General features: G+C 32.6%; 1 protein-coding gene and 1 long non-coding RNA gene across 7 annotated transcripts; one reads left to right on the plus strand and one right to left on the minus strand.

Moving 5' to 3' along the window:
- Nucleotides 1-446: 446 nt before the first annotated feature.
- On the plus strand, nucleotides 447-6,547 carry LOC134251036 (uncharacterized). Its single transcript, XR_009988654.1, has 7 exons — nucleotides 447-643; nucleotides 4,913-5,124; nucleotides 5,207-5,273; nucleotides 5,414-5,490; nucleotides 5,627-5,702; nucleotides 5,949-6,002; nucleotides 6,219-6,547. It is a non-coding gene; the product is annotated as an uncharacterized LOC134251036 (long non-coding RNA).
- A 6,747-nt stretch (nucleotides 6,548-13,294) lies between these two features.
- LOC134251069 (isocitrate dehydrogenase [NAD] subunit gamma, mitochondrial-like) lies at nucleotides 13,295-25,695 on the minus strand. Of its 6 annotated transcripts, XM_062733437.1 has the most exons (15): nucleotides 25,614-25,695; nucleotides 24,511-24,600; nucleotides 24,029-24,117; nucleotides 22,299-22,414; nucleotides 21,956-22,013; nucleotides 21,615-21,747; nucleotides 20,427-20,560; nucleotides 20,170-20,272; nucleotides 19,630-19,776; nucleotides 19,129-19,223; nucleotides 18,920-18,980; nucleotides 17,471-17,559; nucleotides 14,764-14,782; nucleotides 14,033-14,057; nucleotides 13,295-13,546 (listed from the first exon to the last, which is right to left on the minus strand). In XM_062733437.1, exons 1-13 carry the CDS (start codon nucleotides 25,686-25,688, stop codon nucleotides 14,764-14,766), a joined length of 1,209 nt encoding a protein of 402 aa, XP_062589421.1. In that variant the 5' UTR covers nucleotides 25,689-25,695; the 3' UTR covers nucleotides 13,295-13,546; nucleotides 14,033-14,057. The 6 variants fall into 6 exon arrangements, with proteins under 6 accessions (XP_062589421.1, XP_062589422.1, XP_062589420.1 ...); XM_062733438.1 differs by lacking the exon at nucleotides 14,764-14,782 and having other exon boundaries at nucleotides 13,296-13,546; XM_062733436.1 differs by lacking the exon at nucleotides 14,033-14,057 and having other exon boundaries at nucleotides 13,296-13,546.
- Between the last annotated feature and the right edge of the window lie 97 nt (nucleotides 25,696-25,792).

Below are 25,792 nucleotides of genomic sequence, written 5' to 3' on the forward strand. Positions count from 1 at the left end.
TCATTTAAATTTACACTTTTGAAATCCGAGCTCCTTTGTGTCTCGCACAAGACTTTTTAAGGCTAATTACATATGGTTGTTGTAATTAAAAGCAATAAACAATGAAGAATTATGCAAGTTTAGAAACCTTTTCAAAAAACTCTATGCTGAGCGAAATATGAAATGAGTGACAAGGCAATTTCCGGCGTAGAAATGTATTGGCCTGATGCGTATTCCTCCACCTAACACATCCGAAGTTTGAATAGAGCGTACCGGAGTTTGTCGAGGATTGCCGATTGAGTTTCATAACCGCGTAGTGATATATCTATTCAAACCCATTTAAAAAATCTTTTTGTTAATATATCATGTTTCTTTTTGCTTTATTCTTATCAGAAAAGCATACAATTATCTCCAAATGAGCCTACCAAAAAAAATTAAAAGTCCTAATTTCAGCGGCGCATGAACCTTCCCTTTATTATTTATGAGCAAAGCGAGCAATGATGTAGGACACAACAATTCAGAAACCAAATATCTCATTCCATCCGAGATCCGATACACGCAAGATACTATTTCTAACAATTTCAACAATGGAAATAGGGTTAAAGACGTTCTTGATGAGATTTTAAACAATAGGACAAGGGCAACAGACCTCCCAAAGATCAAGGTATGTTTGTTTGGAATGTTAATCGTGTTCTCAACAAATTATATTTTAAAAATATCAAAAATTAAATGTGTAAGCTAAAAATCAACCATGTATTTGATATTTATTAAGGACAACCCACAATTTTCTTCCATGAACTATTCAAACCCAGAATAATCTCTTCAGTAAACTGTAAACTGTATACAGTAATCTGTCATAAGTGATCGACCAAATTCAAAATGGCCGCCGCAATTGTGCATCTTGCTATGTAAATAAAAATAATAAACAATTTATTTTCTTACCTCAGTATTTTGTTATGTTTTATTTTGAATTTAATACTCTGTGTATTCTTTTGAGGCATTGTATGGTAAATACTCTGAATGTAGTCAACCGGGATTTCTGTCCACAATATCAGTCAAATAACCATTCATTCTTCCTCCTCTTCCTATACTTTTGCAATCCGTTTGGTTCGATATTGTGAGTTCACAGCTCAAAGCCTCATTATTTACAGTTACAAATTTGTTTAAAACTAATATTCTGCAGTAAACTTAAGGGTGATAAGAGGCAGTCATTGCTTTTTGAAACCATTGATGGAACTGGCTTCTTTGACACAATCTTGCAGGCTGTTCCCATTCCTGATGGTCCTCGGGAAGAGGGAAGAATCATACACATCTCGCTATGTTGGTGGATGGCGGCAGTTCTAGTATTTGCTGTCCCTTGTTCAAATGTTGCTGTGATATCAATTAGGTCATTGCTGATCTGATACATTGTGATAAACCATGTTCTAAGGGTTCCCAATGTAGTTCCTCCATCATCATCGATGTAACACAGCCTGGTGTTTTCTCACAATAATTGCCCTTAACAAGCCTCGCTTCTCTTCCCTGGACACTCTCCAACATTTGTATTTGCATTGGGTCTGTTGATAGGGATCCCAGACTGCCGATGCATACATGTACTCCAAGGTGGGTCTGACCATTGTACTGGAGGCAGTTTATTTGATGCCAGCTCTACATCCCAGTAGATTGCGCAAAAAAGCATAAGGTCTTGCAAGACTTGTATGATATATTGTGTATGTGTTCCTTCAAGTTCAGCTTGATATCTAAAGTAATATCTACATTGTAGGTACTTTCCACTGAAAATTGATCCTACAGTGTGTCCTTCGAAGAGGGATTGTTTTTGAGTCGTTGTTTACTAAAGACATTTCTGTGGGTGGAATTTCATTTGCCGTTCTCATTTCCATTTCCCTAGTTACTTCACATCTAGCTGGGATTTTTTAGCATTTGCTATGGTGTTGATTTTTCGATATAGCAGGAAATCATCGACGAATTATGACACATCTGATGAAATGTACACCGACAGGTTACTAGTATTGAAAAGGTGGAAAAGAATAATAGTCCCATCATATTCACCAGTGGGACTCCAGAAATGACATCATGTTTAATTAGAGGATTGGGCCTCTAGGGTGGACTGCTATGTCACTTTCGCAAAAAAGTCCCTGAACTAGTTCTAGGTGTTTCCTCTGAACGCCATTAAAGTTCAAATTGTGTAGAAGTCGTTGATGTGGCAATTTGTCAAAGGCTTTTGAAAAATCTAACAGCACTATGTTTACCTTATCTTTAAGGGCTAATAACTTGGCCACCTTGTCCACTGTAATCAATAACTGTGTATGGTCTTCTTGATCTGAAACCATGTTGTTTTGCCAGTACGTGAATGCCGTTATATTGATCCATAATTTGGTTGTGCACTATATGTTCAAATAACTTGCATCCTACGAAAGTTAAGGAGTCTTTGTGGTAGTTTGAAGCTAAGTGTAAATAACGAAATAATAGATGCTTTTCCAATATCAACCGAAAGTTGAATAGTTTTGTCATAACCGGATTTGGTTCTATCGCAAAGTCATGGAGAAATTTTGATGGGATTGCGTTTGGTCTCGCTGCTTTGTGTATATTCAAGCTTTTCATGGGCTTACATGTACCGCTACTTCCTATGTGGATGTTGTTTATAGTTGGGGAAGGGTTGTGTCCTTTGGATGGCATATCTGAAAATATTCCTTTGTAAAAAAAAAAAGGGGGGGGTTGTTATATCTGTCTACGACAAAGTGTCTTTGTGAAGCCGTCTATCAGGGCATTTGAGTGAAAACACGCCACAGGACTATGTTTTCTGTGTTTGACGTAGGACCAGAATTTCTTTAAGTCCTCATAGATCACTTTCTGTAAGTTATTGTCCCTTGCAAGGCAAATTTCTAGCTGGCAATATGTTTAATTAAGTCTCCGATTAAGCTTTCTGTCCCTCTTGCTGTTGGTCTTTCTTGCCTTTGATGTGTCCTATTTTCCTCCGTGTGAGTAACTTTAGCTAGGTATCAATCCATGGATACTATAACTTTGGTAGAGTAAACTTAGTTGGTATTTGTGCTCTCATCATGTCATTGATCATTTCCTATAACATGGTCCATTTTAAATCAATATTTCTGATGTAATCATATTCCTTATAGCTTTTCATTATTGCTTCCCTGGGGGAATCCTAATTAGTACTTCATTTCATTTTTTGTTTTTCATTTCATTTTCAGAGGGATAATTCTGTCGCCATTTTTCAGTTCTCTTTTGATTTTGAGCCATACAATCTCTGTAATGTTTAAATTGCGACTCTGAAAAGACCAGAACTTAGAGTGAATACTATTTTGTATCTTGGTTGGGTGCATTAAGGACAGATGATACAAACAAACTTATGTCAAAAAATTTGAAAATAACAACTTGAGTCATGCTTTAATGAGTAAAATGAATAAGTTTAACCGCATAGTTTTTGAATTTTTATTCAAATTCTCACAAAATTGGGATTTGAAGTGAAAAATATTTGTATAGATTAATAAGGATGGTTTCAGAGAGGTAGAATTTTCAATATCATAGAAGGTTTACAATTTCTTTATATTCTAGAAATTTATTTTTTACATCATTTTTAATAAAATAAGACCAAAAAAATATATACCAATCCAGGCATCCATTTTTTGTTTGTATCATCTGTCCTTAATATCTTGGAAGATATAAGATTGGTAATTTTTCCAAGGAAAATAACGCACAACAACACAGGTGTTTATCATTGATATCAATACATTTTTGGTCATTAATACTGCCATCTACGACAGTAAGTGCACCTTCACTATTAAAGGTTACACTTCCCAATACCATCAAATTGAACTTGTGCGTTTGAGGTTGCAAATAACAACAGAGTAACCAGTCCTCGCCGACCTTTTCCCAGATAAATACGCGACTATTTATAAGCCAATGTCCACTTTACATTCATCACTGAATATTATTCTTTGTCAGTTATTATGGACAGTATTTGTAACAATTGCCTATACACAAAGAAAGCTGAACTTTATGAATGACTTCACGATTTCTGATTCGTTTTCTTACAGCTCCCCGAAAATACCCCTGTTTATAAAAAGTTCTCTGTACACTTTTTTTAAAACAGTGGCTGTCCTTGTTGGTAAAATAAGGCAGTGACTTCAAACACAGTTCGTTTTCTGTTTTCTTTTACTGACCTTAAAAGATGTTTACATCTTTGTTATCTAATTTAGATATTTTCCCTTTCTTGGCAAATATACTGTATTACCTCACATCCGTAAACGATTAATCAAATACGTTTTTGTTGTACAGGGTATTCCCACTCTTTAAGAAGTTTCTTGTTGTTTCATCTCGTTGTATACAAAGTGATAACTATTTCTTTAACATCACTTCTCAACCAAGCAGGAGCCATATTGTTTGAAAATTTGCAAAGTGTAAATTCGTCACGTGATGGTCACAAGTACATTCTTAAAATAGTGTAATTTTAAGGTTTTCATAAATTATATTCCATTGATGTTAATCGTTTTCAAAACAAATCTGTTTTGTAAAATTATATGACCAAGACCTTTACAGTGGATAATTGGTTTAACACCAATGCTGTTATACTCATACAAGTAAATTCTCACTATATTTCGAGTGTAATACTGGTATTTTCAGTGTAATTTTATTTTAGCCATTATAAGTATTTTAATCCTTAACGAAAGCAAATAGAATATAAACATTCAACAACATAGTGTTTTACTCCCGCTAGAGATGTGTGTTAGTCTCACGACATTGGTCTGGGCATTATTAAGAAAAGCATCCCAATTCCAACTCTCACAATATTGACAAAATAAAGTACAATTTGTGCCATGACAAATACCTTATGATGGATAGATTTTACATATTTAATTTGTAATCAGACTGTTTAAATGTTAGTGATATTAAGTTTTGATAAACACTTTCATTTTAGGTTGGTAAATACAATAAACACTGGTGGTCCCTAGACAATCGCAGACTTTGGATTTTTCAAGAATTGGAGAAACGTGACCTTCTTCATAAGATAAATGTAGAGATCATCCAAGATATAGACCCAACCACATTTACAACGAAGAACAAGGGAACATCTATCGAATTTTCAAATAGAAGGGAAAAGAAACGAAAAAACAATAAAAATAAATAACGGTAAGAGCTAAAAAAAATAATTGATTTAAAGATCCTTCTTTTCATTTTTATGAAACTTATGTAAAAATGTCTTTCATTGAAGCCAACCACACCATCCAGGAAGACATTAGGAAGACCACTTTAAACATATTATCAAGTTAATTCTAAAGGTTTGTTTAACTGGAATATTTTGGATTAAAAGCTGAACACATCTTATAATAGAAAAGCGACATTTTTCGATATATCATTTAATTTAATATTCCTTATGTACATATAAATAAAACTAATGTAAAAATGTCTTTCATTGTAGCCAACCGCACCAAAAAACTGATTCCAGGAAGACATTAGGAAGACCACTTTAAACATATTATCAAGTTACATTTAAACGTATGTCTAACTGGAATATTTTGGATTAAAAGCTGAACACATATTATAATAGACAAGCGACTTTTTCGATATCATTCATATCTAATATTCCTTATGTACATATAAAAAACTAATGTAAAAATTTCTTTCATTGTAGCCAACCACACCAAAAACTGATTCCAGGAAGACATTAGGAAGACCACTTTAAACATATTTTCAAGTTAATTCTAAATGTATGTTTAACTGGAATATTTTGGATTAAAAGATGAACACTTCTTATTATAAATAGACAAACGCCATTTTGGATAACATATATATTTAATATTCCTTATGTACATATAATGAAAATTAATGGGAAAAAAAATTATAAATGAGAATACAGTAATTTTAATGAGTGGAATCATTAAATTTATTTTTTCTTAAGTTGCTTCTTTATACATGAAAATTATATTACTCATGTAAAATGATTTTCTTTGTAGCCAACCACACCATCTACATAATTTTGGTATTTAACATTGTAAATCAATAATGAGGTATGTTTTTCTTTAAATGTAACGATTAAATTTATAAAGGCAGTTAATCTGCATGTGTTGTCTATGTCTTGATTATTTTAGTATTCTTTATAGTAATATTAAAAAATTATACTTATGAAAACAATTTGGATGAGTGAAATTATAAGATTGTTTTAATTAATGCTTTTTCTGTATATACTATAAATCTCCTGTATATAAAACTTTCCTATATTGTAGCCAACCGAAGCAGAATACAAGATTTCAGAGGACACCAGGCAGATTCAGTATATTCGTGTTCCTATGTCATTGATGATTTTAGTACTGTTTCGAATTCATTGAAGGAAAAAAGGTAATAATGAAATAACTGTTTATAAGTTTAATTTATTTTATCAATGTATGATTACAAAAATATAATTATCTTCATTAAAATAATTTAATTGGAATTCAATGTATTTTTTTTAACTTTTGCAATGTTTTATGTTAATTGCTTCCATTTATTTGTACAATGCATCAATGATAATTAATCAATGTTTGTTTTAGAAAGAGTTTTATGACTACAATTTAAATTCTTTAAAGACAATGAGAAATTATTTTGATCAATTTTATGTAAAAATTAGCTAAAGTATTTTATTCAATCTATGTAAAATTAGTTTAAGTAAGAGTTTCATACTCATTTACAAAAAAATAATTATCTTCATTAAAATAATTTAATTGGAATTCAATGCATTTTTTTTTATTTTTGCAATGTTTTATGTTAATTGCTTCCATTTATTTGTACAATGCATCAATAATAATTAGTCAATGTTTGTTTTAGAAAGAGTTTTATGACTACAATGTTAATTCTTTAAAGACCATAAAAAATTATTTTGATCTATTTTATGTAAAAATTAGCTAAAGTATTTTATTCAATCTATGTAAAATTAGTTTAAGTAAGAGTTTCATACTCATTTTTGTACTTTATTAAACAAATATTAATTTTATTCTTTTTGCTGTTGTTATTACATTTATAAATTACCTCTGAACCATGTTGAAGGGTTCATGGCGAGTTATAAACAGGCTAGCATTGTTGACTCATTATAGCATTTATTTATCATTATGTTCCTTGCCATCGTAAATCAAGGGAGACATGGACATCGAAACAACGCTTTGTTCCTTTTTTTACCTGTCAATGAATTATATATACCATTTATTTTTATGAAATTAACCATTAAGGAGGACCACCTGATATTCAATACAGAATGAAACAGGTACATTCCCCCTGAGATTGACTAGAAAATTACATGCAATGAAAATATCAGAGTGTATGTAATTATGCAACAAATAATTAACATAAATTTGTTGATCCTTGAAGGCGTCGAAACAATCGCGCCACAAGTCCTCAAGCAGTGAGGGATTGATGCCAATCAAAAGAAAAAAAATCAGCATAAAAACTTAACTTAAACAGTAAATTCAACATTTTTTCTCCAAGTTTATACAATTATGAATATCACTGAAACATGCACAACATATAAGTGGTAATAATTATACAAAATGTTTCTGATAAACATTAAATGCTGATGCAACAAAGTCATTATTTAATTAATGCCAATCACTCTTGTATGGTTAGCCAGCATGGATAAAGCGAAATACTGCAAAGATTGTTTACTACGTAAAATGTACATTTTTAGGTTTTTAAATTCGGAATTTTTTTTTAATTTTCATTTATTTATCATCTGAGAGTACATGTATTCACGTTTTGAACCTGGGTAACCTTTCCAATATCACACTATATTCACCTTATTAGACTCTCGTTCTCTAAATAATGAAAAATTTATTTATACATGTTATAAAAGGCATGAACAGAAAAATCATTGATTCAATGTTCCTTTTAATTGCTGTCAAAAAGCGTACTTATGTGCAAGACGAAAAAGACGAATTGCCTTTACGAAATGTTCCGCCCGGAATATAGAGGCATACTTGGAGAGGGAATTCCGGGTGTCAGTTTGTCTCTCTACATACATGTATGTATGGTAATACACAGGTTCTGGGCGTATTCCAAGCGGAAACAAATTTAAGGAATTGGGCAAAAAATGCAAATGAGCAACGCCCTGAAACTTAAATGACGCCTGGACAAATAAATTTGCATGGAAACTAAAATGATGCCGGGATCGGAATTAGGCTTGGAATTAGGTTATAAATGATTTACAATGTTAATTAAAAGCTAAAAATTTAGCTTTTTGAACTGTAAGAAAACATAATGACAGGTCATTAACATAGTAAAAAAATGGTGTTCAAAGAAATACAAGTAATTTAATCAAACTTGCTTCATTTTTTTTGTGTAAGGGACACTGAAACATAACCATAATCGAGTGTGTAAGAATTTTATAAACTTTTTAATTCATACTGTTACATTTTATTACTTCAATAACATGAATAATCATGATAATCATGACATTGAAACAAGATACTTAATACAGTTCTTCATTTACTCAGTATACTTTACAGATGGAGACTCATGCCTCTATCAGACTGTTATATTTCTCAGAATGTGTGCAAAGAAACTCACGGACGGACGTACAGATGGACGGACGGACGGACGGACGGACGGACGAACATACCGATTACAGTATACAATCCCACTTTTCAAGCAGGGGTATAATTAAGCGTTGAAACTTTCAGGAGAAATAAAAGCGTCTGATTGATCAATCAGAGACTTTTTCTTCTGAAAGTTCCAGGCGTAATTATACCCCTCCCCGCTTGAAAAGTGCTAGGGTATACTGCATGTAATCGGTATGTCCGTCCGTCTGTCTATCTGTCCGTCCGCATGTTAGACTTTAGAGTACCCATCTCTTATCCGCAACTCATATGGGAGGCGGGGGTATCATTTAGTGAGCTCATTGCTCACAGTACCTTTAGTTTTTAATTATAATGAGTATGTTAGCTAACAAGAGGCCCACAGGCCTTCTAGGTCACCTGAGTATTGTGTAACAACTTTCAAACAAATAAATTTGGTTCGTGTTTTAACCAGAGGCCATGGAATTCACAATTGCTTATCATAATTATAAACTTAACATGCTTCCTCTATTTACTTAATACCCAGAGGTAGGTCAGAGTAACAAAGAGAAAATGCACTTCCACTTAATAACCAGTGGTGCACCTCACCCCAAAGGAACCACTGACCTTGGGGCCACATATTTCAAAATTTTGCAAATTTTATCATAAAATGGTTGATTGATGCATAAAAAATAACCATTTTGTTAGATGCACCTTTGTTCATCAAAAATATATATACTTGGATCATTGGCGTAAAACCCAGGAGCAAAGGAAAAGATTTAAAAGAATTAATGCATTTTCACTATATAATCAATATAGCCCCGCCCTAACACCAGAAACCCCTGACCCTGGGCCATAAAATTCACAATACTGGAATAGGCACTCTTGCTCGTCATAACTATGTATTTAGTTAGTTTATTTAACACCCAGAAGCAGAGAAGAAGATTTTCAAAGAATAAATGCATTTTCACTATATAATCAATAAACCCCTGCCCTAACACCAGAACCCCTGACCCTGGGGCCATAAAATTCACAATTTGGGAATAAGCACTCTTGCTCATCATAACTATATATTGAACACCCAGAAGCAGAGAAGATTTTCAAAGAATAAATGCATATCCACTATATCATCAATAGAGCCCTGCCTTAACACCAGAACCCCTGACCTTGGACCATAAAATTCACAATTAGGGAATATGCACTCTTGCTCATCATAACTATGTATTTAACACCCAGAAGCAGAGAAGAAGATTTTCAAAGAATTCATGCATTTTCACTATATGACCAATAGAGCTCCGCCCTAACTTAACACCAGAAACCCTGCCATACAGCCATAAAATTCACAATATTGGAAGAGGCACTCTTGCTCATCATAACTATGTGCTTAGTTGGTTTATTTAATACTCAGAAGCAGAGTAGTAGATTTTCAAAGAATTCATGCATTTTCACTATATTATCAATAGAGCCCCGCCCTAACACCAGAAACCCTGACCCTACAGCCATAAAATTCACAATATTGGAAGAGGCACTCTTGCTCATCATAACTATGTGCTTAGTTGGTTTATTTAATACTCAAAAGCAGAGTAGTAGATTTTCAAAGAATTCATGCATTTTCACTATATTATCAATAGAGCCCCGCCCTAACACCAGAAACCCTGACCCTACAGCCACAAAATTCACAATATTGTAAGAGGCTTTCTTGCTCATCATAACTATGTGCTTAGTTAGTTTATTTAACACCCAGAAGCAGAGAAGAAGATTTTCAAAGAATAAATGCATTTTCACTATATTATCAATAGAGCCCCGCCCTAACACCAGAACCCCTGACCCTGGGGCCATGAATTTCACAATTTTGGTAAAAGACTCAATGCTGATTACAATCATGCCAACAGTTTGCCTGCTTGATGTCCAGGAGTATAGAAGAAGATTTTTAAAGATTGCACTAATTTTAGTGGTTTTGGCCCTACCCCTCAGGCCCCAAGGGGGCAGGGACCATGAAATTCACAATTTTTGTTCCCTTTCACCCATAGATGCTTTGTGCCAAAATTGTTTGAAATTGATCGAAGGGTTGCAGAGAAGAAGCTGAAAATGTTCAAATGTTAACGCACGGCGCACGACGACGGACAACAACGGATAGCAATAGGTCACCTGAGTTTACTCAGGTGACCTAATTAAAAATCATCAGCTTTGATTTTGTTCACGTTTAATAACAAACAGTTATGTTTTAATACTAAACTGAGCTAAGAAATGTTCTGTTACCTTAACACATCTTCGTTAGCCAAGGGTTTCCTATCCGAAACCTATTCTTAGGCAGATTTTGGATCAGAAACCTTTTGCAAGCAAACATGATGTGATCAATATACACGGAAATCATAATATGTCTGACCAGTCAACAGTTGCTCTATACGACCGTTTGGCCAATTCCGAATTTTGACCAGTTCCGAATGATTGAAAATGTAAGAGCTGATTATAAATAAATTCAAAGGTGTAAAAATAAATTGATACCTATGATAAGAAGGCTTATTTATAAGTGTTTGAATTCTGTGAAGTTTTGATTTTTTGCCGTCTGTTGAGTTCGGTTTCGTTATCGTACTTGAAAGATTCGACATACTTTTACAATGCAACAAATTTGAATCACCGCGACGCGTGAGTCTGCAGAAAAACCTCTGTAGAGACATCAAATTTTCACATAAAACAACATTCCAGGTATTAAAAGTAAGTTTGATATGTACTCTAACAAATGCTTAAAACTTGTCCAAAATAAAAATTTAGAACACTGGAAAATATCGGAATGTTTTCGTCTTGTCATTTTACTGGTTCCGAATGGCCATTATAAAAACACTCCATGTATTATATAATAAATTCATTCTTCGTTGCTTTATTTCTTGTAAACGTGACTTATTATACCCCTGCTTGAAATGGGTATGTAATGATTTATTGTTTATCCATCCATCCGTCTAGCTGTCTGTACGCCTGTCCGTCTGTTGCTGCTTTGGAGTACTCATTTCTTATCTGCAACTCCTCTTCTACCACTCTATGAAATTGATCTGACACTTAACATGCTTAATTTGGGTTCCCTTAGCAAAACATGGATAATGTCATTCTTTCTAATATTGAAGGGTATATATCCATCTCTTATCCACAATTCCTCATATACCACTGAATAAGATTTAATGATATTTTCACAGATTCTTTATTACATAATGCCATTTTTGACATCATGTTTTACTTTTTGATTTAACACTTATTTCGGGTCTCCATTGACTTTGTCATTATCATCATATAGGAGGCGTGGGGTATCAGTAAAGTGAGCTTAGTGCTCACAGTACCTATAGATTCTCTTTATGTCCTTTGGAAATACAAATAACTTATTGGTAAGCAATTAATTTTACTTTTCTTAGACATGCCAATGAATGTGGGACGTGTGTATATGTGTACATGGGATAAGTGTATAATATATATTAATTTAGAGTTGAACGGAAAGGGTACCGATAGGTATTCGGAACTGGGAAAATGACTACCTATGTTAACTTGCGAAATAATTTTCTTTCATAAATTGCTAAACTTTTAAGAAACAATATTTAATTCCCCAAGTCATTGAACTATCTTGACAAAAAACACTTAAATTTTGAAATAATGACTCGTATATTTATAGCACCGAGGAATCGGTTTCTTATTCGGAACTGGTCAAACAACTATACTCCTCCTATGCACATAACCTCATCTCTGGAATTTTCAGGGGTTCGATTGTACAGTTTGTAGATTATTTTTAGATTGACAATCAAGTTGATGAAACAACAATTTCAAGAAGTCATCATTTCAAGTTCTATGGTCAATACAATGACCTTGTCAGCAAAGACAATTTATTATTAAGTCAAATGCCGACTGACGTTTTTCAAGCAATTGTTAGTCCATTATTTATGAATTGACGACGGATTTTCCCGTTATTTCCCGATCATGACAAGGAGCACACGGCGGGTGTGACCGGTCGGCAGGTGATGCTCTCTTCTCTATAGCACCTGATCCCACCGCTGATGTTTTGGAGGTCCGTGTTTGCTCTGTTCCTATTTTGGATTTTTGATCTTGAAAACTGCTCGGTATCTCCATGTTTTATCGGTCACTTTTCATTATCCTTGCCTTTTCATTCAATTCCGAATTTTAGTAATATGGCCCAAAAATTAAATTAATGGTTTCTCAGGCAAAAAATTCCAAAATTCAAGGCGGCAGTCAGGCTTTTCCCTTTTCTTTTCTTTTAGCAGTCGTTATACCTTTCTTCATGTCAGACATTCAAAAAAAAATAATGATATCAACTGATTTTTATTTTGTGATCTCTTACATTAAATATAATTTGTATTCAATTTTAAATTATGTTGTTTTAAACATTTATTTGAAAGTAATTGCATAAAAATTAAATATTTTAAATTAACAAGAAATATATTATATTATCTTGGCATTTAAGAAAAGGGGAATAAGTCGATTTTCTTTTAATAGAAAATGGAGTTATTTCCTTTTTCAATATGTCATTAAAATTAAAATTGATAAATGTGAGTTTTTGACCTAATGCAGTGGTGCCTGAGAAACTGCTATTTTTTTTTTTTTTTGGACCTAACGTGATTGTAATCATCAAATCTTGCAAGATTAGTACACAATTCATTTCAATTATCTAAAGTGTGATCTATAAAATCTCATATTGAAGGTTAACAGCATATGTTTCTCGACATATTGCAGCTGTTTTTTAATCATACAATAACACATTTAAGATCTTCATCTTTTAATAAAAACAATAAGTGGTAACACAATGATAACATAAAATTGAATAATTTAGACAATTTTCTCTAAACAGTTTACAATAAACAGTAAAAATATTATTTTCAACTTACACACTTGAAACACAAACAGAAATATAAATTGTTAAAATGTTTTTTTTTCCCTAGTTTTACTAGACACTAGACATTTTACAAAACTTCATTCAAATTCCTCCTGGACAGCTTCACTGATTCACTAGTGGTATCTTTTCTTCACTGCATGTTCCTCTAAATTAAAGGACAAAAATTATGGTTAATTTTAGCATATTGTGAAATCTGTAGAAGCATATTAGTGCTATGTATTTCATATTTTGTCTTTTTAACCAAAAGATTTACTATAGTTGAACCTCATTATCTTGAACTTAAAAGGACCAAAAAAATCGAGATTTTAATGATTGCAATTGGTTAGAAACATCATCAAAATTTTATAAAAATATTTTATCCATCCTAATGGAGGTATTTGGCTAAGGTTATACCTCTCATTTTTCTTAGCTCACTTTAAAAAACGAATTCACATATATACAATGTATCTGTTACCTTAAAGGTTATATAGCATTTTGATTATAATTTATATTCATATACTTTAAAATATATACATTGCACTAGTATATAATTTAAGTAAGTTTTACAATAATAATTTTCTTGCAATCTCTATTTTGTGATTTATTGATTTATCCTCCCCACCTTAAAAACAACAACAACAACAAAACTCACCATATGAAAAGTCTAATCATGCAGCCTGTCAGATATTAATAGAAAGAAAATATTTATATTAGTAATCAAACACTTGATTTATACAAAACATACATACAGACAAACAGTTCCCTCAAGTACATGTATGTGACTCAATCAAAGCAAATGTTAGTAAACAAAATATTAACTGAATTAACAGAAACTTGGTTTCACTAGGGAAGGCAGAAAATTAATGTCCATTCTATGTAATGTATACATCCACTTCTTACTCATTCAAATTTGATTTAAAAATCAATCATTAGAAACAAGAAAATTTATAATTTATACAATTTTAACACAGGTAACTTCTGCATTAACAAAACTTAACCACCGATGCAGTCAACATTACCTGTAATACATGTACTATTACAGCCACAATTGCATTTTCATTAACATCATTGGATATACATGTATCTCAAATAGCAAGGCAAGTGTTAGTGCAATTAAATGAGAGATTCTAGACAGTTAATTGCTGGGTATGTGTTAAGCTGATAATTCATAAATTTAATAAATATTATTTTGTAATTTTCTTTATAAATCTTTATACAATTTTCAGTTTGAAGGGATTTTTCATAAGTGTCAGTCTCAAGTTAACCAATGTCGATATGAGTTTTGTTTATTAAACAGAATTAGTATATAAAGGTATATAATGAACAATTAGCTGAAGATTATAAGAAACATATTAAGTTAAGTTTATTCACAATTCAACTTACTTAGGACGTTCTAATTGCCCTTCAAGTGAAAAAAAGATAGGTTGTCTTAATTTTGTCATATCTTTAACAAGTCAAAGAGTGTTGGCTATAGCTATACAACATTTTGGTGTTCTCATAGAGAAATATGAGAAGAGAAAATTAAACAAATTTGTACTGTTTTAGACTAACTAGCCTATTTCTCCACTAATAAAATCTAGCTTATCTACAGAATATGCTTCATGAACAAGTTTCTAAATAGTGCTTTGTCCATGTATATTTTAAGTTCAAATGATAATATTTCAGTATTCTGCTACATTAAATGTAATATACCTGGTGTCAATCATGAGTTATTATGTAAACAGAACAAATTTCATTGACAAGTGTTGAATTGTCATAAAATTAATCCATAATTTAAGTACAGGAAATGAAAATTGTGCACAATTCTCTAGAAAACAAATTTCTATTTAAACTAATAAAAGAAATGCTTTTACTGCAACTCTTTTGAGCCACTGATATTAAACAAGAGCAAATTTAATTGCAATTTTTCAAGTACCAGTACACTGTACATTCAGCAAAGCTGTAGGTTTAACAGGTGGCTATGTTAGCTTAGTTGAATGGGTTGCTTTGCTATCACATTTGAATTGATTTTAAATTTTATTTGAAGTCAAACACTGCTGCTCTATAAAAAAAATCTACAAGATAATTATCATAAACACATATACATGTATCTAGCAAGTTATGATAGCAAGGACCCAAAGCCAGCCAGTATAAAATGCAGAACAAGGGTAGGTAGATAGGGTTATGTTTTCATCATACCATTTCCTCATTTGAGGCTGTAAATATTTTGTGCTGCAGTGGAACTCCTGAGAAAATCAAGCATTAAAATTCTAATGAAGGTTGTTAATGCTACTAAAAATAAAATGTCCAACTTTCTGAAGCCTTTATGAAAGCAAACATGCATGGTCTACTATGTATAAAAATAAAACTAGAGTTAAGTTAAATATGTCTGTTGATAAATAAATAAATTTATCAGAAAAAAAAATTAAATATCAAAACTTTGTCAGTAATTTAAATGCATATGATTTTTATTCAAGCAATAAAAGCAAATGTATTAAAGAAGAGGGGTTGAAAACATCAAATACTAGAAATATGTCCATAGGACATGAATGCCCCGCCGAGGATATATCAGTAAAGTAACATGAAAATTTGTATGTGTTTAAAATTTGATCAGAATATCCAGAATAGTGATGCAGCTGAATTGCTTGTTTGGAAAATATAGGTCAGATCCAGCATCCGAAGCAAGTCTGGTAGTGTCCATCCCTAGATGCATCATCCATGCAAGTTTGGTTCAGGTAGGGCTTATAGATACTTGGGAATGAAAAAATAGGTCAGATCCAGCATCCGAAGCAAGTCAGGTAGTGTCCATCCCTAGATGCATCATCCATGCAAGTTTGGTTCAGGTAGGACTAATAGTTACTTGGGAATGAGAATATAGGTCAGATTCAGCATCTGAAGCAAGTTTGGTGGTGTCCATCCCTAGATGCATCATCCATGCAAGTTTGGTTCAGGTAGGGCTTATAGTTACTTGGGAATGAAAATATAGGTCAGATCCAGCATCCGAAGCAAGTCTGGTAGTGTCCATCCCTAGATGCATCATTCATGTAAGTTTGGTTCAGGTAGGGCTTATAGTTACTTGGGAATAAAAATATAGGTCAGATCCAGCATCCGAAGCAAGTCTGGTAGTGTCCATCCCTAGATGCATCATCCATGCAATTTTGATTTAGGTAGGGCTTATAGTTACTTGGGATTAAAAATACAGGTCAGATCCAGCATCCGAAGCAAGTCTGGTAGTGTCCATCCAAAGATGCATCATCCATGTAAGTTTGGTTCAGGTAGGGCTTATAGTTACTTGGGAATGAAAATATAGGTCAGATCCAGCATCCGCAGCAAGTCTGGTAGTGTCCATCCCTAGATGCATCAACCATGCAAGTTTGGTCCAAGTGGGGCTTAGAGTTCCTTAGGAATGGACCTGCTCTAAAAACTTTAACCTGATCACTCATCTGGAAAATGTAGGTCAGATCCAGCATCCGGAGCAAGTCTGGTACTGTTCATCCCTAGATGCATCATCCATGCAAGTTTGGTCCAAGTAGGGCTTATAGTTCCTTAGGAATGGACCTGTTCCTAAAACTTTTACCTGATCACTCGTCTTGAAAATGTCAGTCAGATTCAGCATCCGAAGCAAGTGTGGTAGTGTTCATCTCTAGACGAACCATAGCTCTCATCAATATCTATCAGCATATGAAGTTTGATGAAAATATCTTGGATAGTTTCTTTGAAACTTAGCTTTGAACAGAGCTAAACGCAAAGTGTGACGGAAGGACGGAAGGACAGAAGGACGGAAGGACGGAAGACGGACATGACAAACACTATATGCCCCGGCCATATTCATGGCAGGGCATAAAAATGAAATACACTGAATTTATTTACATGAATTCAATCTCTACCACAAATATGCTTCATACTTTCTTGAAATTCATCTGACATGCAATATCATAGGCAATGCATTTTTTTTTCATTTTAGAAAATATTCCAAAAGTGGATAGCACTATAAAAACTAATGGAAAAATCTGGGTGTAAATATGCGTACTGGTAATAAAATCGGCCAAAATTACCTTTCTCAAACCTAGAACTGCATTTAACAACCAAGCATTTGTGTTCAGTTACTTACCAACTAGATGTCTTTGGTTTAATATCATCTATAATGGCTTGTACAACTTCTAAAGTTGTTGCCTGACCTCCTAGATCTGGGGTCTGGATCTGCAGAGGGAAAGTTATTTAAAATATTGCTCAAAAATATAAACAATTATGAACATTTGCAAAAATCAATTTCTCAGATTTTTTTAAAAATGAGAGTGAGTACAATTTCATTAAACAGGTCTGGACGATTTCTAAATATGGAAGTCAAGAACGATAACCGAAAGTTGCTATAAATGTACATCAAGTACACGTAATTATTTTTCTGTCCAATCAGACAACAGCATTTTTACACACCCCAAAACATATTTTAAGAGAACAAAAAGATAACACGTGCTGTTGTTTTTTTCCTCAAAAAGATTTTTTTTAACAAAAAATTTGTAGAAGTAAGATGAAAACTTTTGAAGAATAAGGTATTCCCCACATTTTTACCGTGAACAACCTTGATATTTTTATCTCGGTAAAGAAAAAAATAATGCACGAAAGAATGTAATCATTTACAGAGGTATATAGATCGCACCAGCAAGTTTTTATCAAGTTCAATTATAACATTTACCAGAATATATTATATGATGGTAAATATAATTTTGCTTAGCCGACCGATTTTCATCGATAATGCTTTTAAAAATTCCATGTGTATAGATCAACTCACACAAGTGTTTATCGTATGGAGTAAACACATATAGTTTTGCAATATCACGGGTTTCATGAGCGCCGAATACTTAGCTATGCAGACTTTAAATGGGCATAAGGAAAGGCGTTTAACGTGGAGAGAAAAGAATCCTGTAATTATACATGAATGCGTTTTATCCCAATATCTTACCTCGCATATAAGAAACTGCATGGACTACTTGTATTCTGTAATAAACACTCAAAAATAATAAAGACTGTTATCTTTTCGATAAGATTTTTAGGTCAGGCTCTAAAAACTGAAAATTTACCGTATTTATATCAATTTTTTAACGTAATTAAATTACTTTTGGGATTGCTAACTCCTAGAGACAGATTTTTTTTATCCCACTTAAAACGTATTCAAAGCTTTCAAGTCGTGTTTGTTCACGGTAGAATTGTCATAAATATAATATTATTCCCAAATGCACATAAAGTTTACAAAAAGTTTGTTCTAAAAAAATCTTTTGAGCAAAAAACGTAAAAGCCACGTGTTTTATTTATTCTCTCATGGGTTTGTCTAAATGCTGTTATCTGATTGGTCAGAAGGATTAGTGCCTTGTTTATTCTGTGTATTAATAGCAATTCACGGTTATCGTTCTTGACTTCCTTATTTAGAAATCGTCCAGACCTGTTAAAGTATCAGTATACATATGTTTTTATAGATTTACACGAACAAGTGAATTATAGAACTGGCAAAATTGAAATTCTACAGAATAAGTTTTCCAATCATTTCAAATTTTGAACTCCTTACTCTGTCCTCAGACAAAACTTTCATCACAGATTCTCGGATCAACTCAGCATGGTGGTTATAGCTACAGGAATGTAAAATTTTTCGGAATTAAAAAACAAATAAAATAATTTTGCATGTAAATTCTGGATAAAACATCAATAAGATGTAGCCCTGTGCTTTATTCCATTTGTCAGACCTTTGAAAGGATACAGATATACTGTTTTTCTTACCCAATGTAATCTAACATATCACAACTGGCTAACAACATTCCTGTGGGATTGGCAATATTCTTCCCTTTCATACTACGGCCAGAACTTCGAGTTCCCTGTGAGAAAAATAATTCAATATCAATACATATATAAATGCAGCAAGACATCAGTATCACTAACATCATCAACATGCTCTGACTTTCTGTTTTCAATATAACAAGGTCAATTAACCCTCTATTTATGTAAAGTTTTGCTCTGAATTTAATAATTTTCCAAAATTAAGCTAATGTTAAATTTCAGTGGACAAATTTTAGCACACCTTGTGAGATATAAAAAAATTTATATAAATGGTCTTTTTTTAACTTAAATTTTTTTTTTTTTTTAATTATATATCCCAGTGAGAATTAGCTTTCTTTTCAGAGGATCCTTGAACCTTTAATTTCTTTTTTTCTCAGGAAAGAATTGAGACTTAATATTTTCCGTGCCAACAAACTATCTTAAAATATCCACAGAAGTGCAAACCATTTCAAAGACGGCGTAGTTGTCCCCGATGTTCATGCCTGGAATCACCCCGGGTCCCCCAACCAGCCCAGCGGTGATGTTACTCAGGATGTTACCATAGAGATTGGGCATCACCAGCACATCAAACTGCTGAGGCTTAGACACCATCTTGTTTTAAAAAAAAGTAAGTGTTGTAGCTATAATTCTTCATCTGTACATTTTAGTCAAATATAAATGATACTTCTTCCATGGACCATTATACTTTCATACCTAAGGTTTAAGCAGTTCTTCAACTAAATCTGAAAATAGTCTTTGTCTTCATATAATATTCTGAAAATGTTTTTTTCCATTACTGATACAGGTGTATTACTTTCCTAAATTTTACAATTACTCTTTTAATGCTGATATAAGTTTATAAAATTAACTCTCACAATCAAGTTTGGGTAAATATGACATACATGTACTTGAATAGTGCAAGATGTACAAAACATACACACAAGCACAAAGAACCACTATTCTCTTACATTCACTCACATTTAAACAACATACTATACTACACACCTGCATACTGGCATTGTCTACAATCATGTCACTGAACTCAATGTCTGGGTACTGACAGGCCACCTTTCTACAAGATTCTAAGAAAAGCCCATCTCCCAATTTCCTGAGAAAAAAAGAGAGAGAGAAAACAGAAAATTAAAAATCATTTAGTAATGATATAGTATATTAATTTGAAATTTGATGGTTTCTGCACAGAAATTTAATGAAGTAAAATTAGATGAAGAGAGGAATTCATTCACACAACACTATGAACTTACATGATGTTTGCCTTGTGAATAGCTGTGACCTTCTTTCTTCCGTGGGTCTTGGCAAATTCGAAGGCATACTTAGCAATCTTGGTAGACTTTGCTGCTGTTATGATTTTCAGATTCTCTATACAGCCTGGTACAATCTACAATGATTATTTAAGAAATAAAGTCTGTGTTTTCGTGAATGTTGCAAATAACCTCCGAGGTCGAGAAATGTTGTTTGAAAGATAAAAGCCGAGGCGTTAACCGAGGCTTTTATATTTCAAAGAACATTTCGAGACTGAGGAGGTTATTCTGCATCATTCACGACAACAAGGACTTTATTTCTATTCTACCATGTATACTACAATTGCTAAATTATGGATAACTGTTTCCTCTATAGAGAAACAAATTAGGTCACCATGTCTCGATTATGCTGTTTCATTTAACACCAGAGGTAGAATTTGTATGCTTACCTGTGTATAGAATGCAGACGATTTGAGCTTTCGTTACATTAAAAATAACCTTTTTAAATTACAAATTTGTTCGTAATATGTATTGATCAGTTAAAATGAATATACAATAATAAATCATGTTCCTGTTTTACTGCTAAAATCACGTTGTTTATATAAAAACAGACATTCATCAGCAACTTAATGCAATTCAATGAGGTCTAAACAAGTATTTCATTCTACAGCCAAACATGCATTTGAATTGCTCAGATTTGATAGGTATTTCTGATCTGATAATTTTTTGATGACATTCGTGATTTATTGGCGAATAATGTCCGCCGGTTTCCTTTGATCTTTACAATAATTGTGGTAGAATTCATAATAACCTTTATTCTCTTTTTCTCTGATTTAATGCTCTCTGGAGAATTATTACAGGTCAGCTATAAGTGTACCTTACCAGGTAATTTTCACTTCAAACAAATGAATTTTTCATAAAATAAGCATTTTTTTTTTTACAACAAATCAGGTATTTTAAATTTTTTCTGATACCAAATTTTCATGAAACTGCTATTTGAAAATTATAAGCGAGAGAAATTTTTCATGAATTTTGGTTACAGTTATATAATCCTTAGCAGTACAGATTAATATGAAAAAGTGAAGTTTTTATGAGGAGACCAGTTTCATAATCAGGCCAAAATAAAGTTTTTCCAAATAAAAAGTAATTTACTGACTCATCAACAGAGACACTTTAGAGGAATGGCCTTACCTCATATTCCAGGTTTGAGTATTCTCCCTCTGTATTTTCACGTATTAAGATGATGTCTAGATTCTTGTGTCGAGTTTGGACTCCAGCAATAGATTTACACCACACAATACTGGCAAATAAATCCAGTTTTGTCCTATTCAAAATAAACAGATAGATTTATTTACCTCTAACAGTATTTTAATTACTACTTCACACTGAAATCAGATAATCATTAATGAATGCTTTAAGTTTTTTAATCAGATTTTATAAAAATAAAAGAGTGAATCAAAAACACTTTCATTGCTTAAATGATGCCAAAGTTACATTATGTCATGTGAGATTTCAAATGGTTTGATACTTACCTTAGCTCAACATTCATGGATTTGAATCCTGGTTCATCAAATTTACTCTCAATATTTCCTACAAAATCACACGATATATTACTTCATAATTTTCTTGCACAATGAAATTAACCTTCATTTTATTAAACGTTTTAACTGGTTTCTTTTGCTTATGTTTTTGTTTGGAGTAGCTTTCATGTAATTTTGGTTAAAACCCTAAAACTATGATTGCATTATCATTGCATCATTGCTTTTTTAATTCATTATCTATCACTACTTCTCCTTCTCAAATGTTTTATTATTATAATTCAATTATTGCATTACATATCATTATAAAGATTAATTATAGTGCATGCTGTTAAACCTTTGAGAGCTATCCCATTACGCTGCACTGACAGGATAGCACTGCGTAGTGTGTCCTCATCGCTTGTGCTGGCATTTATTTCCAAATTCTCGAAATCTACAGGGGCGCCTGCATATCTAAAGAAGACAATTTAAATCGATATAAATTTAAATTTGTCTTAAAAATATTATTGATGAATAAAATAGGATACAATAATTAGGGCCCCGCAAGGATTTGCGGGTGCCCTATAGTAATCACTCTGTCTGTCCGTCTGTCTTTCTTCTGTCCACAAAATTCCCGTTTTTTCCTAATAACTTTTTTATGGTTGCCCAATTAAGATCAAATTTGGTATGGTAGTTCAATAGGCAGAAAGACATATTTTGATGCTAAGTTTGTTTCTCTATGACCCTTGGTTTGGAGCTGGGGTGGTGGGGTATATTCCTTAACTTTATGTAAGAATGCTTTAGCAAAGAGAGATAACTGCTGAAGATGTTTCCATTGTAAACTGAATGCTGCTATGAGTCCCTTGGGATTAATTAGCTTTCCTCCTGTAGAAAATCCAAAGCATTATCTTTATCTGTCACATTGAGATTAATTACCACCTCTGTCTGCAAATGAAGTTTGTTTTGAAGTTCAGTCAATTTGGAATGCTATGAACACTCTGAAATGTGGATTTAGATATAAATGTTTATACTTTATTTTGGTTAAAATACCTACACAATGAGTTATGATTTCATTGAATTCTAAAAACAAGAAATAGATTAAAGAAGACATATCTTTTATTTTTACTTTTTTCCCTTTATGTAAATTCAAGAATAATAATAATTTTTAAGGTAGTTGGATTAAGCCATTCTAATATTAATACTGAAAAAGTTCTTATTGTAACTTTAGAAGAAAATGATGAGAGAGGTACAATTAATCCCTCAGGATTAATTATCTAGCCTGCTGAAGAAAATTTAGTAGGCCTATCTTTATCTTTCATTTTAAGATTAATGAAAAACTTTGTCTGCAACTGCTGTTTGTTTTGAAGTTAAGGTCAAGCCTTCATGATACATGTATTTGCATTCATTGAAGACTGGCATTTTATATAACACAAACACAAACTTCATTATTGTTTATATATACATTCAATGTTAGGTTGTTCTTTACTGCCAGTGCCTAATGTAAATATACAAGGATATTATTTACAGGTTTTTGGATATTCAGGAATTATGTTGAAAATTTTAAGAATACATAACATTTGCTGTTGCTTATTTCTTCATATATTTTTTAATCATTCCATAAGCTGCATCCTTATAATTCCACCCCATGGCGGGGCCCTTGCTGACTGGTCAGTTTTCTAGTTATAATACAATTCTTTGTAGAAATGGGGCCAAGTTCAAGTTCATATACCGAGGTAAAAATTTCCTAAAAGTACATAATTATATGCTGTAGGTGCTGAAAAGTATATGCATTAGATGCAATGAAATACAGTTGAACTTTAGTATCTTGAACACTGATATCATGCGTATTACGAATATGTTGAACAGATTTGGATAAAAAGACCTTATTCTTTAACCATTATACCCTTGAAGTTTCCAGTGATCCAGTCCATAGGATATCTCAGTTTTTTTTTCTTGGTCACACTGAGTTCAAGCTAACAAGGTTTTGCTGTATCTGATTTGCATAAAGAGAATTCTCCTATGTTGAAGACAAACTTGTCTAATGATTTTATTTACTTTGATTTTATTTACATTTAGTACAAACATTACCTGAACACTTCCTCCACATAAGATAATAACTCTGGTCCGACACCATCTCCCGTCAGGGCTGTCACAGTAGTTCTTCCTCCATATTTACTCTGCATCAATACAGGGGGAAAAAATCATTACAGACAAGTAGTGTTCTCAAGTGGCTTATTATGTTACACAGTAAAACCATTTGATCTACTTTAAAATCTTTTTGAAATACTTCAATAAACACAAACATGACAAAATGATAAAATTATTCACTGTATATAATAAAAGATCCAAACAGTAAAACATGGGGAGGAAGTCAATGATTTCGCTTCCCACTGACCCAAATACTCTTATATCAGAAATGAAGTAAGTCCTTTACAGTATTTGTAAAACCAACATGGAGTTTCTTTATAACTGCATCATATACATGAGCTTAATTTACTACAATTATCTTCCCTGGACAAAAATACAAACAAAATAAAGACCGTGCAAATATAAACATGTAGAGTATATACATATTGTGCATGTTGTGGCTCTGTTGAATAGTCTCTGATATCTGCTCTATGTTGCTGATTAAGAAGACTTCCAGTTACTCTATTTGTTCCCTACAAAATATAATTAATAACTAAAACAGAGACAGCATGTGCTATTTCCATGCTATTTGGATGTACAAGTAAAGTGCAGTTGTCCCGGATGCATATTTATTGAAATGATGCATATTTATTGAAATGATGCGTCCTGTGCAAACCTTGTGCATAATATATGTAGGATGCAGAGCAAAATTACATAGATAGAATTTATCACCGAAATTATTGACATGATTAAGAGCAATCACAGGGGCAGCTTATCCACTCTGTTCTCTATTTCACGTATCCAACTAAAACCCCAGCTTTCTGCACAGTGTGAAACTCTTCGCCCAAGTATTCCGAGTGCAATCAGAAGGCCTCGGGTACTTTTCTATTGTCATCCGGGTGAGTTATCTTTTCTTGGGCGAAGAGTTTCACACTGTGCAGAAAGCTGGCGTTTTAGTTGGATAAAAGCTATTTTCGATGGATATATCTGGAATATTTTAGCCTGGATAAGTACTAGGACATTATTTGCGCTAGTTCCTTTCAGGATTTGTGTAACTTTTATCAAGTAAGTTGTTTTTTGTCTTTTTTAAAAAATCGTGTTCTACTTTCGATTCTTCCCTTGTGTATTTTTATATGTGAAATAGAGAACAGAGTGGATAAGCTGCCCCTGTGGAGCAATCTTAATTAAGTTCATAATACATTCTATCATTTCTATGATTATATTAATTGTACAAAGGATATATTTGCAATATTTATTATATTTCAATTATTTTCTTTTTCATTCAGACATGAAATAAAACAGTTTATCATGGTACAAAATTGCAGTTGTTGAATTATCTGTTCAAATATAACCAGGTTTTCAACTTATATTTCAATATTCTTGCTAAAAATGATGACAGGGATGCTTGATTATTTCTAGAGGATTTTCGAGCTGAAGGAGAGATTATAAAAACAATAATTTAATGATATCAACTTGAGATGAAGAAAATATAATTTGATACTTATCATAATTCACTCTTTGTCTTTATGTAGAATAATTATCTTACGCTAAGAGATCTTTTTAAACTACCAGATGTTGATTTCAGCAACTTCAAAATTGAACGTTGAATGGGCGCCGCCATTGTTTTAACCTTGACCTTCAAAAGCTTGCAAACTTGGGAAAAGTCTAGAGAAGTTCGATGGTATTCTCGTAAATCCTCAGGAGTAACCTTTGTCGTGTTTGGCG

Source organism: Saccostrea cucullata, unplaced genomic scaffold (genome assembly GCF_032062105.1).
Source record: "Saccostrea cucullata isolate Sc308-1 unplaced genomic scaffold, CSIRO_AGI_Scuc_v1 ctg746, whole genome shotgun sequence".
NCBI classification, from domain to species: domain Eukaryota; kingdom Metazoa; phylum Mollusca; class Bivalvia; order Ostreida; family Ostreidae; genus Saccostrea; species Saccostrea cuccullata.